This window comes from Xenopus laevis, chromosome 5L, assembly GCF_017654675.1.
Source record: "Xenopus laevis strain J_2021 chromosome 5L, Xenopus_laevis_v10.1, whole genome shotgun sequence".
In the NCBI taxonomy this organism is placed as follows: domain Eukaryota; kingdom Metazoa; phylum Chordata; class Amphibia; order Anura; family Pipidae; genus Xenopus; species Xenopus laevis.
This window is the reverse complement of record NC_054379.1, coordinates 23,139,861-23,158,004: the sequence shown is the minus strand read 5'-3', so window position 1 is coordinate 23,158,004 and position 18,144 is coordinate 23,139,861. Positions and strand designations below refer to the sequence as shown.

The following is an 18,144-nucleotide window of genomic DNA, read 5'->3' as shown; positions in this document are numbered from 1 at the left end:
CTATTATACAATTTAAAGTATTCTTCTATAGAAAAATATTCACATTTGGCTTCCCATGTTATTAATATTTATAATAAAATGTTAAGAACAAAAATTCAGACTGAGTAGTATTTATTTATAACATGAATGAAACTGATATGGGTTTTGCCAAATTTCACTTGTGAGAAATATTTGAAAGTCTTTTGTGTTTGTGCGTGTGAATGCACCATGTGATCCAGGCAAAAAAAAAGTTAATAGGCAAAAGTATCACTCCTGGAACAAAAGGTATTGTGAAAAGGTAAGGAGCAAACCCTCTAATGGTAATTCATAGGAGGTGAACCTCCCAGATACCTTCTAGAATGATATAATGTTGATGTGGCTGGAGTGAGCTCTATCCATATTATTGTCACAGAAATCCACAATTCAGATTTATTTCAAGAAGATTTAATTGGAACATGAAGTATTTTTGGGGGGTACTGGGGGTAAAGTATCTTTTGGAAGTCTATTTATCATTTAATATAATATTTATTAAATGATTACATGCTAGAAGGTGTCTACAATTTATATACATTCAGGGCCGGATTTACGTAGTGGGTGCCCCTAGGCCCACTGCTGTTCGTCGCCCCTGTCCCCTCCCCTTTATTCATGCAAATTTTCATCATCAGGACCAGGACCGGAGCAATGGAGATTGGCGCATGGGAATTTAAAAAATTATTGTATTTCCAGCGCATCCCCAGTGTTTTTGAACCAGTATTTTCTTGAGTTTATTTCTCATGTAATATAATATTTATTAAAAGATTACATGCTAGAAGGTGTCTACAATTTATATATATTTCCAGATGATTATATATATATATATATGAATATATATATATATATATATATATATATGAATATATATATATATATATATATATATATATATATATATATATATATATATATATATATATATATATATATATATATATATATATACAAAGTACATGAGAAGCTGCCAGGTGTTGCAGAGGTGGGAGGTGCCAGGTGACTTCTTTCCAGCTATCGCCCAGGGCACAGTGCGGAGATGGTTTTGGGTTTTTAGAGAACTGGGCTTTTTCTATATATTTCATAGTGACCATTTTATTGCAAGGAAACAGATACACGGGGACAATAAAGACACTTTGGTGCATATTTATTGAATATCTGTCTGTGAAGTAAAGAGGAATATCCAGCAGTTTAATATTTTCACAAATGATTGAAGGACAAGGAAATTCATCAAATAGCAGTCACCATGCTATAGTTCTAGGGGTACCCAGGACACAAACAAGCACTCACCCCAAATCTACCCCTAACTGGCCTTCAGGTTGGGCCCCAACCATATTTTCGGCTTCCATTTCCATAGTATGCCAAGTGGGTAACTAAATGAGGGGTATTATTAGAGAAGGAGCCTAGAGAAATAATTGGTTGCTTTCCTGTTAGTCGTTTCAGAGTGTTCCTGAACTTGTCTTGTCTGAGCAATGAAAGCTGGAAACTGAAATCGATATATTCTGCTGCAGTGTCGTCCCTTTTTAGGGTTTAAGTTTATATAGCATACCACTGTAGAACTAACCCATTCCATCATGATCTACCGACTACAGGCTCAGGGCCACCATTAGAAATCACGGGGCCCCCTGGGCCCCACCCACCGGTCCTTGCCCACCCAAGCCCCGCCCCAGACCCACCCACTCCACGTTACAGTTAAAAGACCACACAGACATCGGCGCTAAAAAAGAAACCCCCCACACACACAAGTTATGAAAAGCTATTGATGGTCAGGGCCCCCTCATAAAAAAAAAACATTGGCGCCAGGGCCGCTCATAAAAGTTTTTTTTAAAAAAGCTTTGGTGCCAGGGCCCCCCTTACAAGTTAAAAAAAACTGTGGCCCCAAAATTTTTTTTAAAAAAAACATTGGTGCAAGGGCCCCCCTAACAAATTAAAAAAAATTAGGGCCCCAAAAAAATATTTTTTAAAAAAACATTGGTGCCAGGGCCCCTCCTTACAAGTTAAAAAAATTGGGGCCCCAAAAAATATTTTTTAAAACAAACATTGGTGGCAGGGGCCTATAGAATATTAAAATAATACATTGGTGGCCAGGGGATTAAAAAAAAACCCACAAATTGGTGTTCAGTAAAACTCGTGGCTTCAGGACTTCAATTCCGGCTGTTTTCGTGACTTCGGGTCTTTTCGGCACTTTGGGACTTTGGTTTTGGCTATTTTCGTGGCTTCTGGGCTTTTCGCCGCTTCGGGAGTTCGGCACTTCTGCAGATCTTCGGCGCTGGCAAGGGGGGCCCGTCTCTTTCTAAACTGCAGCACTGCCGGGCCCCCCCCTTCATGCCTGGGCCCGAGCCACTTGTCCCCCCTGATGGCGACCCTGACGGTGCTCATGAGTAGAATGTGAGAAGGAGCAAGAAATGCTGGGAAAGGGTTGCGTAGTTCTAATTGACCTCAAATTGATAGGAAAGTGTTAGTATTGATTTAGTGAGCTCCACTGAGCAAAATAGTTTCTGTGGTGCCTTTCCCGTATTCTCCCCCACTCACTCACCTTCTTACTCCTTTTAGCTCCCCATAAATGGCAACTGTTTTGAGTTTTGGGCTTATATCCAGGGTATTTATTGTACTGGCATCTATCCCACAATCCAACATTATCACATCTCCCTGTAGAGCAGCACGTGGGGCTTCACAAGCTCAATTGCACCCAGGGCCGCCATCAGAAATCACGGGGCCCCGTACAGCAAAATTTTCTGGGCCCCCTGGCCCCGCCCACCCCAGAACCCGCCCACACCACATTAAAAATTCCACACAGACACCAGCGCTAAAAACATCATCTTTCTATTCAGGTCCTCCTTTATTCATATTCCAGTCTCTTATTTAAATAAGTGCATGGTTGCTAGGGGAATTTAGACCCTGGCAACCAGATTACAGAAATGGCAAACTGGAGAGCTGCTGAATAAAAAGCTAAATAAGTCAAAAACCACAAAAAAATAAAAAATAAAAACCCAATTACAAATTGTCTCAGAATATCCCTCTCTACATCATACTAACAGTTAATGTAAAGGTGAAAAACCCCTTTAACTGACCTTCAAGCTAGGCTTTTTATTTCTTTAGTAATGCTGCTTATGGTTCTATTAGAAAAATGAAACTTTTTTTTTTTTTAACTGATAGAATAAGCAAACAACATGATCACTAGAAAGATCTGCCAAATAATTAGTACAACAGACATACTAGGATAGAATGGCAGCAACACTAGGTTGGTGCTAAAATAATTACACAAATACAGGCTGGAAAGAGAGGCTTCCAGTGCCAATGTTACAATACCTGACTCTTGCTCAGTCTGGAGTTGCAGGGTTAAACGCTTCTGCTCCTTTCCCCCTCCCTCCCTCCCTCCTTCTCTCCACGCCCACATCAGCCTCAGCCTGTCAGCAGCAGCAGTACCGGATGAGCAGGAGAGTGAACTTGCCGCACAGCACAGAGCTTAGTGAGTGACAATTCAGCAGCGTGAGCAGCAGCAGCAGCTTTTTGCGGCTTTGGATCTTCAGCTGCACCGTGACCTTCGGCGCTGTTAAGGGGGCCCGGCTAATTTGAAAAGTGAAACACAGCTGAGCCGGGCCCCCCTTCAGGCCCGGGCCCGGTACAGCTGTACCCCCAGTGCCCCCCTGATGGCGGCCCTGATTGCACCCTGAGTGTGCACATAACAACCAGAGACGGGAGATGATAGAGGGGTCGGAGAAATGCTATCAACTGGGTTTCTGTTTGCTACAGACCCCGCCTTATCTTCCATGCTGCACTGGGGGGTATAATGTACTGCAAGGGCACTTGGGGGTGGGGATGTCTTGACTGGGATTCAAAATAGGCCCTGACATTTCAGAGGCGCAGAGGTCCAATCAGCACCCAGAAGCCCAATAAATAGTGATGTCTGTGGCATCTTACAGCAGCCCCTCTGGCATTTGCCAGAATCCGAATATTGTCAGTCCGGGCCTGCTGGGGTAAAAAGATAACAACAGCAGCTCTGACATTTCTGTATATCCCTGTCAGCATGCCCCTGCCTTATCTGGGGGTATATTCCCTGTCAATGCGTCCCATACCCTACCTGGCTTTTTATATCACTGTCAGTGTGTCCTGCCTGGGGTATATATCCCTGTCCCAGCCATATTTATTATATATATATTTCTGTCAATGAGCCGTGTCTGGGGTATATATTCCTGTTCTACTTGGATGTATATGTCCCATATATATTATATATAGCTATATCTGGGACAGGGATATGTCTGGGGTATATAATCTTGTCAGTGTGCCCCTGCCCTTCATAAGGGTAATTATCCACATTTTGACATCCAAGAAGTGACAGAACTATATCACCTAGAATCCCACCATGCACTTGGGGGATACTGGGAGTTGTAGTCCTACCCATCTGGTGTGTTAAAGCTTGACTTTTGCTGGTATCGTGTTCCTAAACTCACACACAGAAGAGTAACCTGAATGAGGAAAGTGTGGGGCCTAAATTGAGGTAAAAGGATGATGTTACATTTCCCTAGAACTCCCAGCCTTCCCTGACAAACAACAGCTCTGACACCTCACACTTTCCTGTCACTTTATAACTTGCCAACTCAGGCCCCACCTAAGGCATCATGTGACAATCCTGGCTCCACCCACAGAAACTTATTTCACTGCACAGTAACTGTGCCTGCCCTGCTTGGTGTGTCAGTCAGGAGAGAGAGAGAGATGGCGGCGGAGCAGCAGCAGCAGCAGCAGCAGCAGCAGCAGCCACAAGGGGTTGAGCTGCACGGTCTGAGCGATGAGGCGGCCTATAGTATGTGTAGTGACCCGCACCAACTCACTAAGGTCTGTGTCTCTCCCTCTATCCCTGCCCTGATCCCCTATATCTCTGTCAGTGTGTCCTGTCTGGAGTTATACATCCCTTTTAGGGCTTCTATGTGACCATTGAACCAGTAGCCAAATGACTGAACCAGTCTGATTTAGTTACCACTTGTATAGCCAAATAGAGTAAAGGTGGCCATAGATACAAATATCCGATCGTACGAATCATCGTACGATCGGACTTTGCCATCTCCCGACCCGCCACTAACCATTCAGATCAAAGTCTTACCAGTCAGATTAGTTAAAGAACAGATCAGCAATGTTCTGCCCCTGACAGCAATCGTACGATAGTTATGTCTGACAAAGCTGGTGACAGTCTCCCACTGAAAATCGTACGGTCGGCAATACACGCAGAGATATTATCGGCAGCCGACAGAAATTTTCTAACCTGTCCGATCGACCAAATGACCGATCTCCGCCGGACGAAAAATGTCAGGACTCTCCACACACGGTTCGAAAATCGTATGAATCCTCGGGGTGAAATGATCCCTTATAATACATTAGTGATCCTTGGAGTTCCCTGTATAACTCAGCCTGCAACCTTGTGCCTTTATATGGTCACAGAACCCCTCAGTGACTTGTAATATCCTTATAATTTATGAATGGGGGTACATTATGCCTTATAATACGAGTGTTACTCAGAATTCCCTGTATAACTCAGCCTGCAGCCTTTTGCCTTTATATGATCACATAACCCCTTAGTGACTTCTAATATCCTTATCATTTATGTCAGGGGGTACATAATGCCTTATAATACATAAGTGCTACTCAGAGTTCCCTGTATAACTCATCCTGCAGCCTTGTGCCTTTATATGGTCACATAAACCCTCCATTACTTCTAATATCTTTATTATTTACAGCAGGGGCCTACAGCCCTGTGGCTTTATATGGTCTCTCCTTAGTGACTAAATTGTGTGTATGTTCAGTGTATACAACCATTTATTGTTGGAGCTTAATTAATACATGTTGAAGGGACAGTACACTTGCAGTGATTCAAATACTGTGGTATTTTTTGAGAAATTTCTCTCCCATGGTAGTGTAGATTTACAATGACAAATCTCCTTGTCTGCCATTACCATAAAGAAATGGGGAAGGGAAGGCAGGTCAGTGACAACTGTCAGACTTTCAAATTAGTGAAAAAAATTGGAAAAATATTGATTTAAATTAAAACTATAGGCAGAATAAAATTTCAACCTATTTATTTAGTTAATTTTTAGCAAAGGTATTTTAGGTGTATACTGCCCTACTTTCATAGGGAATACAATATAGGGAATACTTTCATAATCATTATAATAAATCAGAACAGTTCTAGATCATTTTAATTCTGTGACACTGATCGCTTGGTAATTGTTGCTTTTCTAGGATTTTATGCTGCAACAGACGATGCTCCGGATAAAAGATCCCAAAAAGTCCTTGGAATTTTATACAAATGTTCTTGGAATGACGTAAGTGGAAGATTCACTGCAATGAACTCGGTACAGAATGTATTAAATGTATTGCAGAATCCCGTGTCTGTATCAGCACCAGTAGCACCCTGCAGCAAGGCTGACTGTCACTAAGAGGCTTTACAGTTAATGGGCAGAAAGTGCTCCCCTGTATACTACTGCAGTTTAGACACCTGCCTTGTATGGTGCCCTCGACCCTTACTACTATGCCACCACACTGATCTCTGAAGGGACGGAGAGCATCCCCAAGCCCCCATACCAGTACCATCTTCCTATCTGTATTGTGACAAGGACATGGGTATAGTCATTAACATGGCACACAAGTTCATATAACATATTGCCAGTACCCCGTGCCCTTCTCAGATCACCAACAGGCACATGATATGGAAGTGCTAGAAGTGGTGTAGTGGCTTCTAAATGGGTCATAGCACTGCACTGGATTCAGGGATTCTGATCCATCTCTTAAGAGATCAGCGCAGTGTATTGAGTGGTGGGGGGGAAGGGGGCACCCTATGCTAATGGAGAAACCTCCTGCTTAAGAAATGAAAGGAAAACTATACCCCACACACAATGTAGGTCTCTATAAAAAGATATTGCATAAAAACAGCTCATATGTAAAACCCTGCTTCATGTAAATAACCCATTTTCATAATAATGTACTTTTCTAGTAGTATGTGCCATTGGGTAATCATAACTAGAAAATTGCCATTTTATAAAATAAGGCCCCCTGGGATAGTACTATTCACAGTGCACAAAAACAAACCAACAAACCATACTGCTTGGGTCACATGAGCCAATTAACCGACAGAATTCTGTCTTTTGCTTCAACACTTCATCCTGTTACAGTTAGAGCTGCAGTATTTCTGGTCAGGTGATCTCTGAGGCAGCACACAGACCATCACGAAATGGCTGATCAAAGCAAGAGATGTAAAAGGCCAGGATTTACTTAAATATATATACCAGTTTGGTCAGATTCCTTAATATGCCACTTAATATGACACTTAGTGTTCCTTTTGGGGGTATAGTTTTCCTTTAACTAGGCCATATCACAGAATCCTTCACGTAAGATTCAGACAAATACCAAACTAAATCTGAATCCTAATTTGCATATGCAAATTAAGGGCGGGAAAGGCAAACGTGGGAAAAAAATATTTTACTTCCTTATTTTGTTTTTTTCCCTTCCCACCCCTAATTTACATATGCAAATTAGGCTTAAAGCAAATATGCCCATTCCCTGTACTAAGCACAACTTCAGGTGGCCATACACAGGCAGATTTAAGATGGCGATTCAGCCCATGTATGAGACCCTCCAATTGGTCCACCCGACCAATATCTGGAAGAAAATCGGGCAGATGACAATTGGGCAGATTTTGATTTTCCCGTTGGATCAAGGTCTGCATCTAAACATTGATGCTGTCCTCGATCCAACCGCTGGCATAGCAGCAATTATGATCGGATCAGTCCAATATTTTACACCTTGGTGTTTTGACCTTTAGTCAATCACAGCCTGACACTCATGCAGGGAAAAATATACTGCAGTTCTCTCCAAGGTCCACTGATCTGCTAAAGATTGCGAGGGCTACCCCACAACAAGTTAGGTCTTGGCTGGCATATTTCAGTGCAACTTACCCATTGCCACCTGCTCAGGATTTTGTAATTCCCAACTTCTATTTCTCTTAATGCACGGTATTCACCGAGATTCAATTAATCGTCTCATGGAAGTGAGCTTCATTTTTAATTCATGTGGTTCATTATGGAATTTACAGCCTCCTTCAGAAATTTGACTTCCCCTCTATGAAATTCTCACTCTACTTTATGGCCTATGAGGACAAGAAGGATATCCCGGCAGATGTGAAGGAGAGAACGGCCTGGACATTTTCCCGCAAGGCAACTCATGAGCTCACACAGTAAGTTTAGTACCATGAGACCAGCTGGATTATAAATGGGGAGGTGTGGGGGGGGGGGCGGAGATATAATATTGCACTGGACTGTAAATATACAAATTACACATAGTTCTACCTAACTAGCTTCTTATAAGAAGCAAAAAAACTAGACTAATATACTTCATTGGGATAACAGGTACAGCTCTTTGTGCCATATATTGATTTCTGTTCCCTATGAGTGGATGTTTGTAATTCCAGGCTGATCGGAGTTCCCAGTCACGTAGCCACTCTCAACATGCGCTGCTTTCCGTATCGAGCGCTTCTTACCGACACGAATTCAATGCGCTGCTTTCTTAAACACGTGTGCACGGAAAGCAGCGCATCTGAGAGTGGCTGTGTGCTATCGAGCGCTAAACTGCAAGCGGACACACAGTGCGGGTTTAAGATAGCACAGAAAGCAGCGCATTGAATTCAGGTCGGTAAGAAGTGCTCGATACGGAAAGCAGCGCATGTTGAGAGTGGCTACGTGACTGGGAACTCCGATCAGCCTGGAATTACAAACATCCACGATGTGGCCCAGCTCCTCTCTTAGCAGCTTCCCCACTCTACAGATGCGCCGATGAGCCAGCAATCCTCGGTTATGGAAACCACGCTCCCTGATGCAGCAGCCGCTTCACATGCTGTCAATACAGCATGAGACAGATCCAAGGAGGAGAAATCCAGCGCCGCACCATGGATGGTCGCCGTGTCGCCTTTTCTGTAGAGGACAGGAAGTGGAGTTTCAGTAAGTTATTTCTTAATAAAGGCTTTGCAATTTTAAAATTTTATTTGTCTTGGTGTTTATTTTTTGATGTTTACTAACGAATTTTTTTTTAAAAAAAATTGATGTTACTGGTCCTTTAATGGAAATCACTGCTGTGCTGCTGGTCAATGAGAACTAAGGTGGTTTCAGGCATTTCTCTGCCAGTGGATCTGTCTGTCTGGTGTGTTATTGACCTATGAGTTGTCAAAGTGCCACTTAGTTCTGTTATCAGTCAATAAACAGCCTCTGGGTTAATGCCAGTTACTATTTTGTACCTCGTTTCTCATTAAATCCAAATTATATTCAAAGATTTGTTATAGCAGGGCTAGCAGGGAATTTGATAAAAATAAACAAAAAAAAATTCCACACAATCACTCAATGGAAATTGAATAATTTCTCTCATTTTAATTACGCCGCACACCTCTAGGGCTGCTTTGTAACGTGAAAAATTAGGGTAGAAACATTGGGGCAATAAAGACACTTAGGTGCAGATTTATTGAACATCTGTATGTGGAGTAAAGAGCAATATCCAGCAGTTTAATATTTTCACAAATGATTAAAGGACAAGGAAATTCATCACATAGCAGTCACCATGCTATAGGGGTACCCAGGAATAAATAAGCACTCACCCCAAATCTACCCCTAACTGGCCTTCAGGTTGGGACCCAACCATATTTTTGGCTTCCATTCCCATAATATGCCAAGAAGTGAGTTAGGCCACTGAATTTGTTAGAAAGAGAAGCTTGTAATTGGCTCAGACATGTAACTAAATGAGGGGGAAGTCTCAATATGCTGTTTTCCTCAACTCCTGCGTGAGTATTAAACCTGTGGTCATTTGCCCTTTTTGGCATAATAAACCGTTCCTGATTGTTAAGAACCTCCTGGCGCCCAAGTTGTTTTTGTGTGCACAGTAGCCTGGGGGGATGTAGTTGCACTACACCATAGAGGGAACACTTCGACTTAGCGAAGGCCCTGCCCTGGGTGTAAGTCGCGTGTAACCCATACTCTATAGTGTTCTAGCTGGTGAATTAACCCCGGGTGGCCCAAATAGGTGTTACATATATATTACAGTTGTAGTGGAAGGGAAAGTCTCCTATGAGAAGCTGCCAGGTGTTGCAGAGGTGGGAGGTGCCAGGTGACTTCTTTCCAGGTATTGCCCAGGGCACAGTGGGGAGATGGTTTTGGGTTTTTAGAGAACTCGGCTTTTTCTATACATGTGATAGTGACCATTTTATTGAAAAAAAACCATATACACTGGGGCAATAAAGACACTTAGGTGCATATTTATGGAATATCTGTCTGTGGAGTAAAGATTAATATCCAGCAGTTTAATATTTTCACAAATGATTAAAGGACAAGGAAATTCATCACATAGCAGTCACCATTTGTGTACCCAGGACACAAATAAGCACTCACCCCAAATCTACCCCTAACTGGCCTTCAGGTTGGACCCCCAACCATATTTTTGGCTTCCATTCCCATAGTATGCCAAGAAGTGGGTTAGGCCACTGAATTTGTTAGAAAGAGAAGCTTGTAATTGGCTCAGACATGTAACTAAATGAGGGGTATAATTAGTGAAGGAGCTTAGAGAAATGATTGGTTACTTTCCTGTTTCAGAGTGGTCCTATTGGGGACTTGTCTGAGGAATTAAAGATGGAAACTGTAATCAATACATTCTGCTGCAGTGGATCTGTAGGTGGGTGATGATATTTGGGGTGTCTGTATGTATGGGGGGGACGTATAAACATGGACATTTGTATCAGGACCAATGCATAACTTCAGAGCCTACATTTTTCCTTAGCCCATTTGTGTTCTGCAGTGGCCCAAATAAGCATCCCAGGAAGATAGATTGGCATCAGTTAAGCCCAATTCTTTTGCTCAGGCCTTCAGCTCATTTATAAGAACTACAGTCTCGTGCCATTTTAATGAACCGTCAATTGTACCCAACCGAATGTCACGTGATCTGTAGCTCAAAGGGTTACACATTGATTTATGTGCCGTGACCTCAAGTCATTGCGCTGCGGATGCTACTATGCATTTTTCATAAGAAATACGACTTGTTCCTCAGATCAATAATGTTTAGTTAAGGTGCGACTGTAACTGCACCAACAGGAGGCGCAATGTGTTGCCCGGGGCTGTTCCCGCTTGAGAATAATGTATTCTGGTACTTATAACCCAAATGTACACAACGGCTGGTGCTTGGAAGCATTGCCAGGACCCAACTCAACAATAAAATTCAGGATAAAGTCTGAATTCATTGCAATGGTATAATTTTAGGAGCCTTGGCCCCCCTCTGCAAAGCTCCCGATTGGCCAATGAAATCACTGGTGACCTGCTGCAAATGAAGAACGCCTGCAATTTTGTCCCCCCTTGTGGTTACACCGCACATTAACTGAATATTTAACCCTAATGAGATTCAGGTTATACTGGACCAATGGACCTTGCTGTAGAAACCCATTGACTGAGCTGTTTGATCTGGCCAATGAGAGAGTGAGATATTTCTGCAGAACGTTCCATAATGGCAGGAGTGGCCCTGTGTAAGAATGAAAAGGGTTGTTCACCTATGGGTTAACTTTTAGTATGACGTAGTGAGTGATATTCTGAGACAATTTGCAATTGGTATTCATTTTTTATTTTTTGAGTTATTTAGCTTTTAATTATCTCTCCAGTTTGCAAATCCAGCAATCTGGTTGCTAGGCTCCAAATTACGCTAGCAACCATGCACTGATTTTAATAAGAGACTGGAATATAAATCGGAGAGGCCTGAATATAAAGATGAGTAAAAAAAAGTAGCAATAACAATAAATGTGTAGCCGTACAGAGCATTTGTTTTTAGATGGGGTCAGTGACCCCCATTTGAAAGCTGGCAAGAGTCAGAAGAAGAAGGCAAATCATTCAAAAATGATAAAAATTAAATAATGAACACCAAATGAAAATTTGCTTAGAATTGGCCATTCTAAAACATACTAAAAGTTAATTTAAAAGTGAGAAGGAGAAGGAAAGTCCTTTACCACTTGGGGGAGCCAAATGTTAGGCACCCCCTAGTGAATGTATTTACTTACCTGAAACCCCAGGCTTCTTCTTTTTTCAAATTTCCCGGGGCAGACGCATGCGCAATAGAATGAAAAAGCTGACATTTTAGTTAAAGTTCGGGCTTTTCACTCTAATGCACATGCGCAGCCACGTGGAAAAAGAAGAAGCTGGAAGAGATGTGGTGCTCACTGGAATAACTCCTGGACGGTGCAGTTTTCTGCTGAAAGGAGCACCCGGGGTTTCAGGTAAGTAAATACATTCACTTGGGTTTCCTAACATTTGGCACCCCAAGTGTGAAACGACTTTCCTTCTCCTTTAAGTCTGGGAGAATGGAGCACAGCAGGCAGTGATTTAGGGAGGACACTGGAGATGGAGGGTGTCCAATATTTTAATTTGTTTCTATGGAGTTTGGTCAAACCTTGTCCCTTAATCCTGGAAACTAAAGCTGCTACTATAACTAGAACAGGGGAACCCAAAGCAGGAACTACAGGGCACAAAGGACACAAACTTATATCACTGACCCAATTTTACACCAGGGCTTTGGGGCTGTAGATATGTCTCTCCCATTATAGGAATATATATACACTGTATATATGGAGTCACAGCAGAATGAGATTTCTTCCTGAATATCACAACAGAAAACTTGTTAAAAAAAATATAAAAATGAGAAATCCTATGGAAAATAATGGAAAATAATGTAGTGCAACATCCCCATCTAGTGTTCCTGCCCCTATATTACATCCAAAATATTGGGTAAAGCTGGCCATAGATGTTGAGATTTTTAAAAGATCAGATCCTGATCGTGAGACCACGATCTTCTCAGATCGATCGTAAGATCGTACGAATTGACCATCAACTAAAAAGACTAATTTGCCAGGAAAACAAAGGGGAGCTGCCTGCTTGGCCCTGCAAACATAGATAGATTGCACTGGGACCGACAAAGATTTTTTGACCTGGCCGATCAATTTCCTTACAGATGTCGGCCGAAAAATCGTAAGATGTACGATCGTTCGAATCCTACTAACCGAACGATAATTTCGAAGCATTGTTCGGACTTCCCTAAAATCGGTCGTTCGGCAAGAGAAATCTTTGCGTCTATGGGGAGCTTAACATTCACAGCACAGCAACAGATCTGTGTGACTTTGTGAGATATTTTATGGGGTTGTAGTACAACAAGAGCTGAGAGCTCATTATACAGTAATTGTCACAGGAAGCCTCTGGTCGTGTAACCACTAATCACATTAATGAAATAAGGGTAGAACTCCACGGGCAATTTTGGTGCGAACTGACGCGCAGCGCAAAAACGCAGGTGTCAAATTGGATGCGACGGAAATAAGGTAAGGAACAGTAACATTGGATGGTGTCGCAGCATTCGTCTGATGCGTCACGAATGTCGGATGCAGACGCTGCACTCTGCATCCGACAATTGTGACGTGGCGGATGAATGCTGCGACTTCATCCAGCATTTCCATCTCTTACCTTATTTCAATCACATCCGACTTGATGCCTGCGTTTTTGTGCAGCGCATGGGATCACCCGTGGAGTTCTACCGATAGATGCATGCTGCAGACTGCATTGGTTTCTGTGCAACATGCACCGGTATTAATTGATAATTAGCCTTGCAGGACATGGATTCAGTATGCGTTCTGTTTTTTAAGGGGTGGGCTCGCAATTCCAGGTAGCCCTCAATAATGTTATCTCTGACTTAGATGGTGACCCCTGACTTCCTGTAGTGCTAGGGCTGCCTCTTGCCCAATAAGCAGTCATAAAATTATGACCAGCAGCTTGAAAGATTTCCCCCTCCATGTGTCAGTATGTATCGTGTACTCAGTGCTACATCAATACATGAGTTAATATAACATTATTACCCAAAGTAATAAATAATGAATTCAGTAACAAATTGATGAGACAAAATTACATGAATCAGAGTTTAGAGAGTGCCAGAAATCTAACTTTGCCTTTGCCGGATGATGTCACAAGAGCATGACTGTTAGTGATGATATCATAATGGCAACCATGATTGTTAGTAATGACATCACAATGGTGCCTCTGACACAAGCTGGTATAAGGGCTGTTTACAGTTGGGATTGTCAGATCAGTGACTGAATGCCACCATGAGGTCACTAATCATCACCCTGTTCATTTTCACTGGATTTTTACGAGTAAGTTCTGTTCATATTAATGGGAATTGTATCTGAGCCATTATGGGTTCCTGTTATTAGCGTTATCTGTTAATGTACCAGTGACTTTTGGGTTTGCTGAGAGGTTTCTATACAATGTACAGCACCATGTCCCAAACATCTGATCCATGTACTTTTCTCTTACAGGAAAGAGATATCAAAGAACATATTGAGACATCGGATTATGTGACTGAAGGATTCAACTACATCAAGCTCAGTTTGCCAGTTTGCCCAATGTCTGTTGAAAAGGCCGGTTATGTAGAGGATGTAGAGTGCGGCAATACCCTGTTTGTACAGGAAGAGATCAGACCAGTCCCTCTGCTGATTCCTACAGACATAAGATGTGATGTAAGTCAGTATTGATTTATGTGTTACCAATGCTCTATACAGGGAGTAGGAAGGGAACATGTTATTATGGGATGTACTGATATTGTATCTCTTGTTCCGCTGTGTGACTAACTGATCCTCTCCTATTGCAGGGCTTGCGTTGTCCAATTCCACCTATAGAGGGTCAGCTCACTAACCGAGAGCCAGAGCTGAGTAGCGCCATCATTCAGGTAAGATGAGAATATCATCTACATAGTGGGTCTGACATGAAATGATTGGAATGGCTTTAATTGTCTGACCAATCCCTAATGTACTGTTATATCAGTGATTAAAGGAGAAGGAAAGGTAAAATTAGAAAACTATCCCAAAATGTTGCCAATTACCCCCTGTCCTGAAATGCTTGGTTAGATTATGTTTGTGTGCCTTTTAAAAGCTCTGCTCACATTCCAAACTTATCAACATTTCAATAACTTTGAGGGCGCCATGTTCTTAACCCTATACGTCACTTCCCCATTAAACTTATATCCTCACTTGCTTCCCTGTGCTTGTAACATCGTTGGTTAAACACACAAATAAATGAAATACTGATTACAGACCTCAGTCAGATAAAACACGCAGTCTTTCCTCCCCCTTCCTTCCCTGTTCCCAAACTATCTTGTAAGCGGAGCGGGAGTTTAGAACAGCGTTGCGTCTCTATGGTTACGGAAGCTCTCTCGCTCAGCGTACAAGTGTTGCGAACAGGGGAAGAAGGGGGAGGAAAGGCTGCGTGTTTTGTCTGACTGAGGTCTGTCATCAGTATTTCATTTATATGTGTGTTTAACCAACGATGTTACAAGCACAATGTTTAAATAGGCTGTTAGAAAGGACCAAGCATAGATAATAATGTCGTTTGGGTGTCATGTGACTTGTATAGGTTCTTGCACAGGGAAATTTATCTGCGCATGCCCAGGGCACGGAGGCGTGGTTGTGCGCATGTGCATGCCCTGAGATGGGGATTTTTATTAAGAGACTGGCGTGATATACTTTCATTCTACTTGGCAAAAATTTGGAATTCAATTTCAGATTAATTTTACAAGGAAACTAAGTTGGAATTATGCTTCTGGTAAGCAGATCTTAACATACTGGCCAGTACTTTGAGCTGTATTTGTATTTTGACTTTAGTTCTCCTTTAAGGATCCAACTGTCTGACTAACTGATATTCTTCTGTTGTAGGAGTTCCAGCTAATTGTGCCTTATATTGAGACCCTCATCAGAGATACTGAGAATGGCACTAGTGTGAAAGGAATCATTTTGGTAAGTCATTAGAATAATGAGCTCATTTGAAAACAATTCATTATCTAAATCAGACTGGGAATCTGTGAGTTGCTCTGGAATCAGACTTTCCTACTCTACTCTCACTGCTAGTGAGTTGTTTTATTAATAATATATATGAATATTATAAAGGGAATAAAGTTCGATTCCATAGGAAGCCTCTGTGGGAAATATTCCCATTAGGTTAAAGAATGTTCTTTGTACTGAGACTTTTTTTCCCCTTTTATGTAGGGCTTCTTGTTACCAGAAATCTTTGCCTTTCTACTGGAATTCTGTTATGGACACTGGTCCAGCAGAAAGAAGGCAGAAAAGGAAAAAGATGAGGCCCCTTCTGAGAGAGAGAAGGAAGGGCCACAACGTCCTGCTCTAACCCATGATAACATGGAGGAAGAATTTGGAGGCACTAAGAAAAAGAAAAAACAGCGCCACTCTGAGACTCATGATCACCAAGGCTCAGAGAAACAAAAGAGCAGTGAAAGAATAACGGCAGAAGAGGAAACGGAATTAAAGCAGCTTTTGCAACAGTTCATCTGCCAATGCTTGGAAGGAGATTTCTAAGGAGAAGACATAAGGAGAAGTGGGTTGGAGGGAGGAAACAACTTCTCCAGATTTAACATTTCCATACAGAATGGATTTTTTATTACAGATTTCTACTGGCATCATATTGCTCAGTTGCAACTATGAATTTTAGTGCAACTATTATACAATTTAAAGTATTCTTCTACAGAAAAATATTCACATTTCCCTTCCCATGTTATTAATATTTATAATAAAATGTTAAGAACAAAAATTCAGACTGAGTAGTATTTATTTATCACATGAATGAAACTGGGTTTTGCCAAATTTCACTTGTGAGAAATATTTGAAAGTCTTTTGTGTTTGTGCGTGTGAATGCACCATGTGATCCAGGCAAAAAAAAAGTTAATAGGCAAAAGTATCCCTCCTGGAACAAAAGGTATTGTGAAAAGGTAAGGAGCAAACCCTCTAATGGTAATTCATAGGAGGTGAACCTCCCAGATACCTTCTAGAATGATATAATGTTGATGTGGCTGGAGTGAGCTCTATCAATATTATTGTCACAGAAATCCACAATTCAGATTTATTTCAAGAAGTTATGAAAAGCTATTGATGGTCAGGCCCCCCTCATTAAAAAAAACATTGGTGCCAGGGCCGCTCATAAAAGTTTTTTTAAAAAAGCATTGGTGCCAGGGCCCCCCTGACAAGTTAAAAAAACTGTGGCCCCAAATTTTTTTTTAAAAAAAACATTGGTGCAAGGGCCCCCCTTACAAATTGAAAAAAATTGGGGCCCCAAAAAATATTTTTTAAAACCAACATTGGTGGCAGGGGCCTATAGAATATTAAAATAATACATTGGTGGCCAGGGGATTAAAAAAAAACCCACAAATTGGTGTTCAGTAAAACTCGTGGCTTCAGGACTTCAACTTCGCCTCCTTTCGTGACTTTGGGTCTTTTCGCCGCTTCAGGACTTCAATTCCGGCTGTTTTCGTGACTTCGGGTCTTTTCGGCACTTTGGGACTTTGGTTTTGGCTATTTTCGTGGCTTCGGGGCTTTTCGCCGCTTCGGGAGTTCGGCACTTCTGCAGATCTTGGGCGCTGGCAAGGGGGGCCCGGCTCTTTCTAAACTGCAGCACTGCCGGGCTGCAGTTCAGTGTGCTACTGGAATTTCTTCTATGGGGTATATAATCTTGTCAGTGTGCCCCTGCCCTTCATAAGGGTAATTATCCACATTTTGACATCCAAGAAGTGACAGAACTATATCACCTAGAATCCCACCATGCACTTGGGGGATACTGGGAGTTGTAGTCCTACTCATCTGGTGTGTTAAAGCTTGACTTTTGCTGGTATCGTGTTCCTAAACTCACACACAGAAGAGTAACCTGAATGAGGAAAGTGTGGGGCCTAAATTGAGGTAAAAGGATGATGTTGCATTTCCCTAGAACCAGGCCCGGATTTGTGGAAAGGCCACCTAGGCCCGGGCCTAGGGCGGCAGGACTTTAGGGGGGCGGCATGCTGCCCAACCACACCCACATTGGTCCAGATGATGAAAATTTGCACCGAAAAAGGGGAGGGGACTTGGGCGACAAACGTCAGTGGGCCTAGAGGCACCCACTATGTAAATCCGGCCCTGCCTAGAACTCCCAGCCTTCCCTGACAAACAGCAGCTCTGACACCTCACACTTTCCTGTCACTTTATAACTTGCCAACTCAGGCCCCACCAAAGGCATCATGTGACAATCCTGGCTCCACCCACAGAAACTTATTTCACTG

General features: G+C 42.2%; 1 protein-coding gene across 2 annotated transcripts; it reads left to right on the top strand.

Annotated features, from left to right (window-relative positions):
- The first annotated feature begins 4,676 nt into the window (after nucleotides 1-4,676).
- LOC121393610 (lactoylglutathione lyase-like) lies at nucleotides 4,677-16,650 on the top strand. Of its 2 annotated transcripts, XM_041562596.1 has the most exons (5): nucleotides 8,093-8,227; nucleotides 14,366-14,566; nucleotides 14,698-14,775; nucleotides 15,758-15,838; nucleotides 16,088-16,650. In XM_041562596.1, the coding sequence occupies exons 2-5, from the start codon at nucleotides 14,453-14,455 to the stop codon at nucleotides 16,412-16,414; spliced, it is 600 nt and encodes a 199-aa protein (XP_041418530.1). In that variant the 5' UTR covers nucleotides 8,093-8,227; nucleotides 14,366-14,452; the 3' UTR covers nucleotides 16,415-16,650. The 2 variants fall into 2 exon arrangements, with proteins under 2 accessions (XP_041418531.1, XP_041418530.1); XM_041562597.1 differs by lacking the exons at nucleotides 14,698-14,775; nucleotides 15,758-15,838; nucleotides 16,088-16,650 and adding exons at nucleotides 4,677-4,839; nucleotides 6,238-6,320 and having other exon boundaries at nucleotides 8,087-8,227; nucleotides 14,366-14,423.
- The last annotated feature ends 1,494 nt before the right edge of the window (nucleotides 16,651-18,144 follow it).